We start from the raw sequence: 12,677 nt of genomic DNA, 5'->3' as shown, positions 1-12,677 counted from the left end.
ACACCCCATGCCCCCCCCCCCCCCCCATGGTTACTGTTGCTAAGTCATATGTTTTACAGATCATATCATAGGAATGAAATGAATATGGGTTGAAAATTGACTTCAAATTTTTTTTTTAACTTTCATAGTAACAATTAATTATATTTGAAAGATTTATTTAAAGTTTTAAAATCGCTATCTGACCTGGGTACCTTATTGTATCACTATTATATGTGACTTTTACTGTATTTTTGGATAATTTCTGTAAAAGAGAAAAAATGGCAACAGTTGCTATGGTAAAAATGGTTGGTTAGTGAAATGCTTAAGGCGGGACTTAGTGAAGGTTTAATTGAAAACAGGCTAGAGAACTTTAATCAGCTGTTCCACTGTGTCTCATCATATTGCTGTTGCTGCCTTATTATGTATATATATATATATATATAAAACAATACTCCGTTTCACTCTGTGCCTTAAAGACACCTTGCCTGATGAAAAAAAAAACCCTCTTGTGGTTCATTTTGTACCTGAGACTTTTGTTTCTGTACACATGGAAAGAATAATGCGCAGGACACTGTAAAGAAGGACTCAGACAGATCATGATCATGAATAATGCAGTCACTGGCAAACACTGCACCCAGTCAAACGTGTCTCACCCCTCCAAAAGTTTGATGATGATGAAGGCATTCTTAAATGTTATGGTCTTAAAAGAGGCAGAATTTGACCTAGAAACAGCAACTGTGCATCACACTGCCTAAATCATCCCTCACGCCATTCCATACTCATCCTGAGCTGCAGTCACAGAGACATGCTTGCATGCCATAATTGGAACACACACATAAAGCAGTGCCCCAGGACTGCTGGAGGGAGTGTAGCTCTTTGAGTTCGAGTTCACGTTCATAAAATGTTTAATTAAATAATTTTAGAATGGATATACATTGTATTTTCTTAATAATAATAATTTTATTTTAATATACAATTTTAGAATTTGTATACATTTTATTTTATGAATAAAATATAAATAGCAGCATTTTAATTAATTCATATTTAATATGCAATTAATTATATAATTTTATAATTTGTAACTATTTTATTATATAAAATAACACTAACTACAATTTTTGTCATGTAATTTGGAATCCGTAACAGATTACAACTTGTAAGTAATCTACCCAACTCTGTTGGCTGGTCAATAAAATGTTTAAGGCGGGGCTTATTGAAGACTCAGAAAACAGGCAAGAGAATTTAGTGGAACTGATAAGCTTCTTATCATATTGTTGTTGCTGCCTTATTATAAAAGAAAAAACAACACTCAGTTTCACTCTGTGCCTTAAAGATGCCTTGCCTGAGGGAAAAAAACCCTTGTGGCTCATTTTATACCCGAGACTTTTGTTTCTGTACACATGGAAAGAATAATGCGCAGGACACTGTAAAGAAGGACTCAGACAGATCATGATCATGAATAATGCAGTCACTGGCAAACACTGCACCCAGTCAAACGTGTCTCACCCCTCCAAAAGTTTGATGATGATGAAGGCATTCTTAAATGTTATGGTCTTAAAAGAGGCAGAATTTGACCTAGAAACAGCAACTGTGCATCACACTGCCTAAATCATCCCTCACGCCATTCCATACTCATCCTGAGCTGCAGTCACAGAGACATGCTTGCATGCCATAATTGGAACACACACATAAAGCAGTGCCCCAGGACTGCTGGAGGGAGTGTAGCTCTTTGAGTTCGAGTTCACGTTCATGACGCCCGTGGTTTATGAGTGGGAAGAGACTGACAGCTGCTGTTTGTTACACAGCTACAAAGGACAAAAAACTGGGGTGTAATTACTAGTTTTGCCACCAGAACCAAACTTGGTTCATACCATTGTAAAACCAGTTTTAAAGATGCTTAAGTTGTTCTTAATTATACGGTTGCCATGGCTTTTATACAATACATCCCATGCCTTCCATTTCTTAATAATTACTGCATACTGGATTTATATAGATTTCTACTTGCATGCCAACCTAGCAGCATTTTAATTAATTCATATTTAATATGCAATTAATTATATAATTTTATAATTTGTAACTATTTTATTATATAAAATATAAATAAACATAGCAACAACAATACTATTAATATTATATAATATATAATAATATTATCAATAATAATAGTTAAAACCCAGGAATTATTTAGCAAATTCCACAATAAACAAAAAATAAATAAATAAAATGAATATAGATTTTTAAAAGACGGGTGTCTTACAGACAGTGGTTTGATGTGAAGCATTGTCATCTTATCTATAAATTCAATTTATATGCACAGCAGGTGTTTGTGTAACACAATGCAAGGATGCTCCTGTGAAAAGACTGCAGCACCTTTAAATTCAGACTAACAATGTTTTTAAAGAGCACTGTACGCTATGCAAGACCATATTATATAGTATTGATTTGTACTGCCGTCATAATAACGGTCCATAATAAAAAATTCAAGCTTACAACCTGCATTTATAAATGGCTATAAAGGTCAGACTCTTAAAAAAACAGCAATACATTTGTACTGTAGGTGTTTCTGCATATAATCCATAAGGCATGTCAAATGAGTGTTCAAGATAGCAATTATTTATTGAATGGGTAGTTGAAATATGGATCATAATTATTAGGTTTTAGGCAAGAGAACTGTAGCCTATGATCGGCATTTATTTGAATGTGTTTTAAGATTTTGCAGAGGACTGCTGTTGGCTCACACTCATCTCACCTACTTCTCTGCTTGGACTGCACTGATGGAGCCAATGGAAAGCTCAAGCTGCGCCCAGTTAAGCTGCCTTTCCTATTGTTAGCTGATACAGATTACTGCAAGCCTTCCTATTGTGCAATGGAGCAAACAGCCAATGGAAAAGAAAAGCTTGTTGAATGTGAACCATAGGCAGGGCTTTTCTACTCCGTGTAATTTGAATGCATATTTTGTATTTAAATACTGAAATTTCAGGCTTCATTCAGATGTTTCGCCTGATCTCTGAGAAATGTAAGAAAGATACACAGAATATGTTGCTCTTACATTGATGACAAATATTGCAGGTTTTATCTTCCTACTAACATGATAAATCAAAATCTAAAAGCTTTGGATAAATAAGAAAATTAAAGCTGCTGTGTTTCTTTTTTTTGCAGTAAAACTGGACTAAAATAGAGTTGAGAAGAGACATTTTTATGCTTAAACCAATAGCACTAGGTCAAGATGGGACGACCTGTTTTCCAAATAATGGAAGGTTTTAGGAAACCTATTTGGAAAAATTATATTATTTATTGCAATAAATTTATTCTTTAAGGATAAACCCCTTAAGATGAATCATCTCATTATTGTTTATTACTTATCATTTTATTGAAAAAATTATCTTTGATGACACTAACAGTGCAGAAATAATAAACTGCAGCTTTAAATGTGAGAAGAAAATTGCATGTCGAGTATGCCAAAATGATTTTTTTTTCCTTTTGTGTCTGCTATTTTAAAAATGCATTATGAAATAAGCATGTTGAAACAAGTCTAAAACAATCACAATCATTTATTTACAATATATTAAACTGTAATGCAAAATTATTATTTATCAAGTGGTCATTTATTTAATAAAGAAAATAAACATTGGCTATTTTGAAAGCTAGAATGAATCATACAGATATTTATATATTTTTATATTAATGTGTACAGCCAGCAAATGTTATGCATCTTGTAGCCACGTGTTTTAATTCACCGGAAACATCATAAAAAGCTCATTTTTCATATTAAAATCAATATTGACTGCATAGAAAAGAGGATAAAGTGGTTGACCTTTGCAGAGGGTCTATAAAACCATGTAAAATACACACGCGGTCTCCCTTTAAGAATCAAAGAGAAGCAATGACACCCTTTCATTGCCTTTATATGCTGTTGCTTTATATTTTGGCAGCTTCGCTCAATCCATCAACGCTAGATCATAAATACTACAATGAAAGCAGAACAACAAAACAGAAGGCAACAATGGAAATCGGAGGGGTGTGTGTCCGTACGAGTTCAAGTGAGTCTCAAAGTCATTAGGTAAGGCCAAAAATACGATGAATCCAATGTGACGACATGCAGCAGGGAAGCTGGGATTTCACAGTATCGGTTCTGTCAAACGTCTCCATCTCGTGCTTCTGGTTGCATCACATCAGCGCAAAAAGCAACTTTGAAGCAGTTTATCCAGTATCGGTAGAGTTGGATGATAAATAACCACAATGCCCCATATAGCCAAAATCATGGACACTCCCTTGGGAAAGACGGACATCTATGCTAACCAAAACAAAAAAGCCTGAGAACAATAACAACCACAACGAGAAAGTGTGGGAATAAACCGCTGAGCCATACAATGTCTCCTATGAGTAAACACTTACTGTAGTCAATTCAGTCAAAACAGAACAAGACAGGCATATTATGGAGGGAAAAAAAGCTTTTAGAGTCCAGACCTGATCTTCCCAAAATGCTGCCCTCTTCTCACATCATTGACCTGATCGCCTTTTTTCCTCTCCACTTAAAACATCAAAACAAAATGAAGAACGAGAGGAGAAATGGGCTCCCTCTCACTTACTCGAGCAAAAACATGAATTCTTCACTGTATGAAAGTGAAGAGGTGGAGAGAGAACGATACAAGCAGGTTTGTGAAAACAACAGTTGTGGAGATCTTAAATCAGCCCCACCTCGACTGTCAAGAATGAAAAACTAATTTGCTCACATACCTAAAACAAAGTTTTTTTTTTTTGGTAATACAATATTTTCTTTGCTTTTTTCTCTTGGCTTTCTTTTCTTTTAAATCTAGCACAACAGAAAAATCCAGAGATTTCACATTTGCACAATGCCATGTGTCTTTGGCTCAGGCCTGACCATGCAAGAGGCTGTAGCGTGTTGCCCCAAGCAATATCCATTACTGAATCTGACCGGAGTAAGAATGCAAGCACAGCGTTTGGTAAAGTCCCTGCTTATTTAGAAAGGAAGAGGAAGAATGTCAGAAGTAAAAGCACACAAAGAGGAAATAGTCAACAGTGCTGTGATTCATGATGATGTAAAAAACCTTTAAAGCTCTAAACACAAAGCACATGTGAAATAATAATACTAATAAAAAGTCAAAAGAAAGAGAGTTGGAGGAAGACACTGATATAAACTCAAAAGTCCTCCTTTCTGAGGATGTGAGTGCATGTGAATGTGTGCGTGGGGGGCGGCTATGCGGTGGTCTCGCCATCGCTGTCATTCAGGTAGCTGCTGTGTTTGTAGCGGGAGCGGTAGGTGCTTCGGCCCGCGCTCCCTTCCTCTTTTTCTTCTTCCTCTTCCTCGTCAGATCTGTCAAGGCAGAAGCGTCTGCGACCTGAGGGTGGGCTGGAGGGGGGAGACAGAGAAGCTTTGATTAGGATCAGCATGTGGAAAGAGAGACCAAAGAGGATAACCTCTGAAGCAATGTTGGGTTATCAAAATTCAGAATGTGGGGTAACAATATTTAAAAAGGCCCTACAATTCAGTATCATCTTTGGTGACGCATTAGAGGTGCAGAATGAGCCACACAAATCACATGCAAATCACACCGAGTTTAGTGCTCTGAAACATCACCTTATTGGATAATTGATAGTGAAGTTGTACAAGCAAATAGCAAAAAAATACCAATAAAATACCAAAACTTATGACTGTAATGATAAGTTAATTATTTTGTGTGTATGGGGGCTGATAACGGATAAATCCCTGATATTAAAATTCTATACTATTTTGTCTAAATGGATTAAAAATTCAACAAACTAAAATCAATAATTTTACAGTAAATGTAAGTGAATTCAAGTAAGTGAATTCAAGCATCACAGCATTACAATGTACAAAAATAATTTTGTGATTTGCTAAAGATTAAATTTAACAGTGGTAAATTTAATTATTAAATTAATTAAATATGTAACTTTATTATTAATGAAATTATTAGTGTTTTTTAAGATTAACTTTAAAAGTAACAATAAGGGAAGTGAGCATGAACAATTAAATATCCAAAATAATAACTAATATCAACTGATAACTGAAATAGAAGTGATATATTATGCACCCTAGTTTTGAAGTAGGTGCCATCATCACAGCGGCCGCTGTTTGTCTACGCACAGTCAAGCCAGTATAGAGTTGAATACAAATAAAATGATGTATATTAAAAATCTCCTGCTATAAAAATCTATGGTCCATTTTAAACAACTTGTAATATTCTTGATGTCTACTCATTATCTTATCAGTGAATTAACATATAAATGAACTGTGCCCTCTAATTATACAAAAGCGAACAGACCGATGTAGAGAAAGCATGTAACTTTTCGTGTCACTGAGTCTTATCTTCCCTTTGTCATAACGATACAAACTTCAGGTTAATTGCTGGCAAGCAGTCCTAATCGATTTTCTGTTTAATCATGTCCAAGACCAGAGAAAGAATTTCAAACTGACTTAAGTTACAACACTGTTATTTTGTGGTACTACATCACAAAGTCTTTTCAGTGAATGATATAGAACAGAGGTTCTCAACCAGGAGGCTTAATTCAAATGGTAAAAAGATTTATAACATTAAACTGACATATTTTGAAGTGCCAGAGCTTCATATCAGCTTAGACAGGAGGGCCTTCAAGTCAAAAAAGTTGAGAACTACTGATACAGAACTCCAAAAATTACTGAAAAAAAATGTGAGTAATGAACACAGTCTAAAGAAAAACTGTAAGTAGAGAGTAAAGTTATGGTAAAATGCAATGAATGATATCAGACGGTACTGAGGTACTTGAGTATTAGTTTAACACCATGCTTGTTGCATTCCTTCACTCCACACCAGGTATCACCTACTGCCATCTTTAGTCACTGTCAGGCCTGTACAGGTACTTCATCACAAGATTGTCCACTTTCTTCTTCCTCTTCTTCTCCTCTTTCTTGGACAGTGGAGGAGGTCCTTCAAAGGGGCCTTCAGGCTCCAGCTCTCCCTCAGAGCCTGAGGCCTGCCTGCCAGGGGCTTTCTTGATACTGCTGGAGCTTCTGTAAGAAATAGTGGACGCTCCTGAACTGGAGTCCGACTCTGTGCTAGACTCAGACGCCGAGGATGAGGAGGAAGACGAAGACTCTTTCTTGGACTTCTTCTTGGACTTCTTGCTCTTCTTCTTGCGGTCATCATCAGAGCTGTCTGATTCCGAGCTGTGGCTTCTCTTCTTCTTCTTCTTGCTCTTGCCCTTCTTGTTGCGTCTGCTGTGTGTGCTAAGGCTACTGCTGGAACGCATAAAGTCCACGGCTGAAGCAGAACGGCGCAAGCTGGAGGAGCGGCCACTGTCTCTGCCAGTCCTGGAACTGCTGGCACTCTTCCGGTCATGCTCCTCCTCACCCGGTTTATCTTTCTCCGCTTCAGAGTCTTCCAAGCTGGTGCGCTTGAACTTGATAGGTTTGAAGCTTAACACTTCATTAATGGCGGCCTCCAGGTCAGGGTCCAGGTAGTTGCGGTGACTGACCGGCTTGACGTCCGAGACGTCAGGCGGGCTGGAGTCAGTAGTCCGGGCTTGTGGAGGCATGGAGAAGCTTTGGCCGGAGGTTGAGTGAGGGCTGTAAGCGCTGGAGCGAGCCTCGCTGAATGCTATGCTTTGGGCATCATCATCCACGTCAAATTCACTGAGGCGACAGCTGCGAGACAGCGACATGCGGGAGTCGGCGCGACTCACACTGCCTGGGCTGCGTTGGCTCAGGCTGGGGCTGATGGCTGAACCGTATTCACTCTGGCGGTCATCAAGACGAGGCATGCTCCGACGCCGGCTTACTGAACTCATGCGACTCACGCTGGAAATAGCATCGTCATCTAGGTCCATCGCAGTACGGTGGGTGGAAACCCGGCTCGGGGCTACAGAGGACACAACGGACTCCTTATCGAACTCCGACCAGCGGCTGTCCATACCCTTCCTTGCCCGACTGGCCGCTTCCGAGTAAGCCTGAGAGATGACAGAACCCCGATCGTCAAGATCATCTCCTGCCTTCCTCCAGGAGTTGGCAGAATAGGAGTCATCCTCAGCTTCCTGCTTGACTTTGTACTTGCGGAAGGAGGAGAGGTCCTGGGAATCAGATTGTTCTTTGAGGGTGTTGAGGAGCGAACTCTCGTCTCCCTTACCTCCAATGGAGTCCTTCATGTTGGAGCGTTTCCTGTAGCTGAGGGAACTCATGACAGACACAGGCCTGCTGGATTCTAACTCTTTACCTTTGCCACTGTCTTTCCATTCTTTACCCTCTTCCCACTCTTTTCCCTCCTTTCCGTCAACATTTACAGCAAATCTAGATGAAGGAGGGGCAGACAGGGTGTGCACAGAGTAGAAAGACAAACAGAGAGAGGGAGGAGAGGATAGAGATGGAAATATGAGAATGAGAAAATATATGAATAAAAACTTAAAAGATGACTGACACCCAAAGAGAGAAATAACAGTAGAGGTTTATCCAAGCAGACAGGGCAGAATATAGATGAAAGTTTGATGTGACAGCATGGAATAGAAGGCACTTAAGGAAGACTTGAGCTTCTGTGATTCAAAATCATTAGTTAATCCATAAACTCAGGTTATCTACATATAAATATGGACATAAAGATCCTTTTAGGCAGAAATCTTACAGGTAATTGCATAAAAACGGGTACTGACAAAGACTCTTTCTTTACGGGATGATTTATGCTAGCAAATGTTAATAAAAAAAAAATTTACAGACTGTAATCTGGAGCCAACTTCCCATAAGACTGCACCTCACAGATATGATTAAAATGATCAAAATGATTGCCTCAAACGTTCTCAAGGTTTTAAAAAGGTGCAAGAACCTCAAGAGCCAAACTTAAATCTTCTGGTAAAAAGAAAAAACTGGAAAAATCGAAAGTGTCCGCCGGTGGGAAGACCTATTCATCTTCAGCAGAAAGGCACAGGTAGGCATGCCAACTGGCCAATGGGCATATCCATTAATCTGCCTGTGAAGCCGTTCCCTTTTATACAAGCCTCTGTTATCAAACTGCTGCTACAATGGGGAGAATAAGCTAGACAATACCAACAAGAAAAATCCCTTAGCGCTTGCTAATTAGCTTTTCCAAACACCCTTTTCTTGCTTTCTGCACTGGGTTCAGGTTAAACCATTCTGTGGGGTAACGGGGGAAATGATGTTGCAGGACTGACCTTGAGCTCTTCAGACTACCATCATCTGACATGTTCTTGGCAGAGCCCTTGTTTTTGGACAGCCATGACTTCACCCCATCAACACGGTCCTCCACCTCAGAGTCGGTATCAGAGGCGCCCTCGCTGTGCAGGAGGAAGAGAGGGAATGTCAGCAAAATGAACAAGCAGAATCTGTACATAAATACTGTTAGTAGGAGGAACACAGGGATTTATGGTGGAGGCACAACAGTATGGATACATGCGCCCGATCTCTAGAAACCTGGAAAAGGCCTCTGTGTTAGTAAGTCAGACTCATTGTCCAACAACAGTATCATGCAGCTTGCTGGCTTTGTTTAATGTGTGAAGCATCCAAAAAGGGTGAGGTCAGTACAACTCCAAGCCAAACCAGAAGAAAGGACAGCATTGAAAAGAGAAAAACCATTCAGACTGTAGCTTAGCAGACAATAGCTCTGTTCCAAAATCTAGCTGGCTGCCGGCGGAGGCAGCATTTTAAAGGCCGGGACACACCAACGGCTGGGCTAGTTTGTTTGGTGTGTTCCACTCGTCGGCTCTCGTCGGGCTCACGTCGGCGGCAGTTTGCCCAATTCAACATGTTGAATCGGCATCTGGGACGTCGGCACGAGTGAGAGCTCTGTTTGGATGTTCAGTTTAGCGAACGAGTCAGTGCCCGAGAATTAAAGTGAAAGTGATGAAAACAAGCACGTAAATGAAGGCGGTACAGACAGAGGGCTGTTTAAATGTTACGTGATCTTTCCCAATCATTCTAATGCGCAAATGTTTTCATAACAACATGAGCCGCTTAAAATTATTAAAGTTATCAACGTTACTGATATTCAAAATGGTAAGCAATTGATAGCTGCTGATATAGACAGTTAATTCCTCTCACGCATGCGCAGAATGCACGTGCTAGTTTGCTGTCCGCTGTAGTCTGTACGGTGTGTTCGAGCGCAGCTTTTTGGTCCGACGCTGCCGCCGTGAGGCGACAACACCATCGGCTTTTGTCGCCGCTAGTTCTTTGAAGTCGGCTTGGTGTGTCCCAGCCTTAAGGGATCATTAACATGCTCCTGATTTGAGGTGTACCTATGTAGGCAGTGGGCAGCTAACTAGCCACTGAAACAGCTGAAAAGCTGAATTTATTATAAAAATACTGTGATGTATAGTTGAAGTGTATAATTGTAAAGCACTTTGGTCAACTCTAAGTTGTTTTAAACTGTGCTCTAGAAATAAATTTGATATTGACATTGAATAAAAACTGAATTAGGAATTACAGGTAGTGCAAAGCTTGTGAAAGATCCCCCTTTATAAAAAGAAGGCCTTCAGGCTAATTAGCCTTGGACTACCATGTTAAAGGATTGTATGAAGGAACGGGCCATTTTGGGACTGCAATTAACTTGACTCACCATGCTAGCAATACCATGCATCTCTGGATACAAATGGGTTTTGTGTGGAAGTGTTGCGCTGTCAATAAGAATGAGTAAACACAGGCTGAATGTCCCTGGGAGCAGATGCATTAACACCTTGCACGGAAAGCAGCGCTGTGAATCCCAGTCCTGTTTGCTCATTTCTCTGGACCAGATAAAACCATTGGATTTATGTTTGGCTGGATTTGCAAGTCAATGCTTCCCTGCCTCTTTAGATTAGTCTTATCCTTCACTTATCGCATAGCACACCGTATTGAATAACTATGAATCGCCCTTCAAGGACCTAGAGTGCTAAAAAGTCTCCATATATGCACAAACAGGAGACCTTTAAAGAAGATATTGTGATGGCAAATTACATACTGGGCCTTTTTTTCACAATTTTGTTTCTATTTAAATTTTAATAATCATTGTTATTGTCCTCCAGCACCGTAGGAGTCAAATATCTCCCAATGAAATTATACTACATACAGTAGCTCATTATCGGAGGAGTAGAGAGAAGGTTAACTCTGAAGCAGCAGCTGCTTTTCTCTGACATTAGGGTTCCAGTCTGCTTAGCTCTCCATTTGTGGTATTATGCATATGAGAATATTATATATGCATGGACCCACGAGATAGCAAAGATGTCACTAAACACTAACTGTACGCTCACAGTCAGGGTGCTGGAGAGGGTCTAAATGAGAAGATCTGATACACTCAAGCGAATACACTCAGGACAAAAGAATTTGTTGTCAAATGAGCGCTCCGCCAATACGGGCAGGCAACTTACGCGTGCCAGAGTGTGTATTTCTTCAAGAGCCCTTTTGGCTCTTGTGTAAGCCCTAGTGCCCTGAAGGTAAACTGAGTTGAGAACGTTGTGTGAATAAGCCTTGAGCTCTGCTAGCCGGCCCATCGCTAAACAGTGGGACAGCAGGGTCTTTGTAATGAAGCGCTAATGCAAAATGTCACACACAATTTATGTCCTTGACCATATACCATTAGTTAAGCTGCACCTAAGCCCAGGGGAACAAACAAACAACACAGTGAGAGAGGAGATACATTAATTGTCTGTGACAACGTGCCTCCATTGGTTGTACATCTCTGTTACAAGCTATTACATTTATCATTAGCACCTACAGAATTCTCTCAACCCCTCTATTTTCCTTCCCAGTCTCTGTCTCTCTACTCAGTTTTCTCTCTCTATCCCCGCTCGCTCTTCAGCCCTGACCCTTAAACGGGGAGAATTTGGACTTTTATATTCTGCAACAGTTTGTTGGCTTTGTCTCTTGACTATTTCTTTACCAATTGTATATGAACTTAAAACATGTCAAACATCTGTCTAAAATCGGTCTAAAAATGAAATAACTGAGGGGAAAAAAGGAATAGTTCCTAAAAATGAATGAATGTTATGGTTATTATTTATTCTCATGTCATTCCAAACCAACATGACTATCTTCTGTGAAATTCAAATAGTTAAATTTTTCACAACCACACTCTTCAATACAATAAAAATGAATAGGAACTGGGGCAGTTAAGCTGCAAAATGACAAAAAAAAAAGAACAATCAAATTGTCAAAAAAGTTACAAAAATACAACTTGGGTACAATATTCAACATTCTAAATCTTTTGAAATCATGATAGCTTTGTTTGATGAATAGACAGCATATGCTACTACTATTTTAATATACGTTTATGATGCTTTTGTGTAATTTTTGAACATACTAATGCAAAATTAGCAATACTTGAATATATGTAACTGCAATTCATTTCATTAATAAATCACTTAATGATTAAATTTTTAAGCTGCACTTGAATATATATTAACAAATGATGTGAATAACACTTCCCTTCATGCCTAATGCCTCTTTACATGCATGTCTGAACTGTATCTAAGCCAGGATTATTATCCTGTTAACTAAAACTATTAAAAACATTTTTGTTAATTGAAATATAGCTGAAATAAAATATAAATATTAGATGAAAAAGTTAAACTAAACGGAAATTTGAAACGTAACTGAAATAAGTTTCAGTTGAAAAAAAAAAAAACTAACTAAAACTGAAATAAAAATAATTTAAGCTAAATATTTTTTTAAAAAATGACAAAAGCACACACATACATATATATAT

At 38.8% G+C, this 12,677-nt stretch overlaps 1 protein-coding gene across 6 annotated transcripts in view; it reads right to left on the bottom strand.

The window, feature by feature from the left end:
* Window positions 1-5,273: 5,273 nt before the first annotated feature.
* The window catches only part of LOC107718289 (unconventional myosin-XVIIIa-like), a 120,099-nt gene continuing 112,695 nt past the window's right edge, over window positions 5,274-12,677 (bottom strand). For all 6 annotated transcript variants that reach the window (XM_016525304.1, XM_016525305.1, XM_016525303.1 and 3 more), the window contains 3 exons: window positions 9,154-9,276; window positions 6,820-8,281; window positions 5,274-5,350 (listed from right to left, as the gene is read on the bottom strand). In XM_016525304.1, the coding sequence (XP_016380790.1) occupies window positions 6,832-8,281; window positions 9,154-9,276 (1,573 nt within the window). In that variant the 3' untranslated portion in view covers window positions 5,274-5,350; window positions 6,820-6,831. The remainder of the gene's footprint in view (window positions 5,351-6,819; window positions 8,282-9,153; window positions 9,277-12,677) is intronic.

Source organism: Sinocyclocheilus rhinocerous, unplaced genomic scaffold (assembly GCF_001515625.1).
Source record: "Sinocyclocheilus rhinocerous isolate Xijiao unplaced genomic scaffold, SAMN03320098_v1.1 scaffold1024, whole genome shotgun sequence".
Classification (NCBI taxonomy): Eukaryota; Metazoa; Chordata; class Actinopteri; order Cypriniformes; family Cyprinidae; genus Sinocyclocheilus; species Sinocyclocheilus rhinocerous.
Note: the sequence above shows the minus strand (reverse complement) of the source record. Positions and strands in the feature narration are given on the sequence as shown.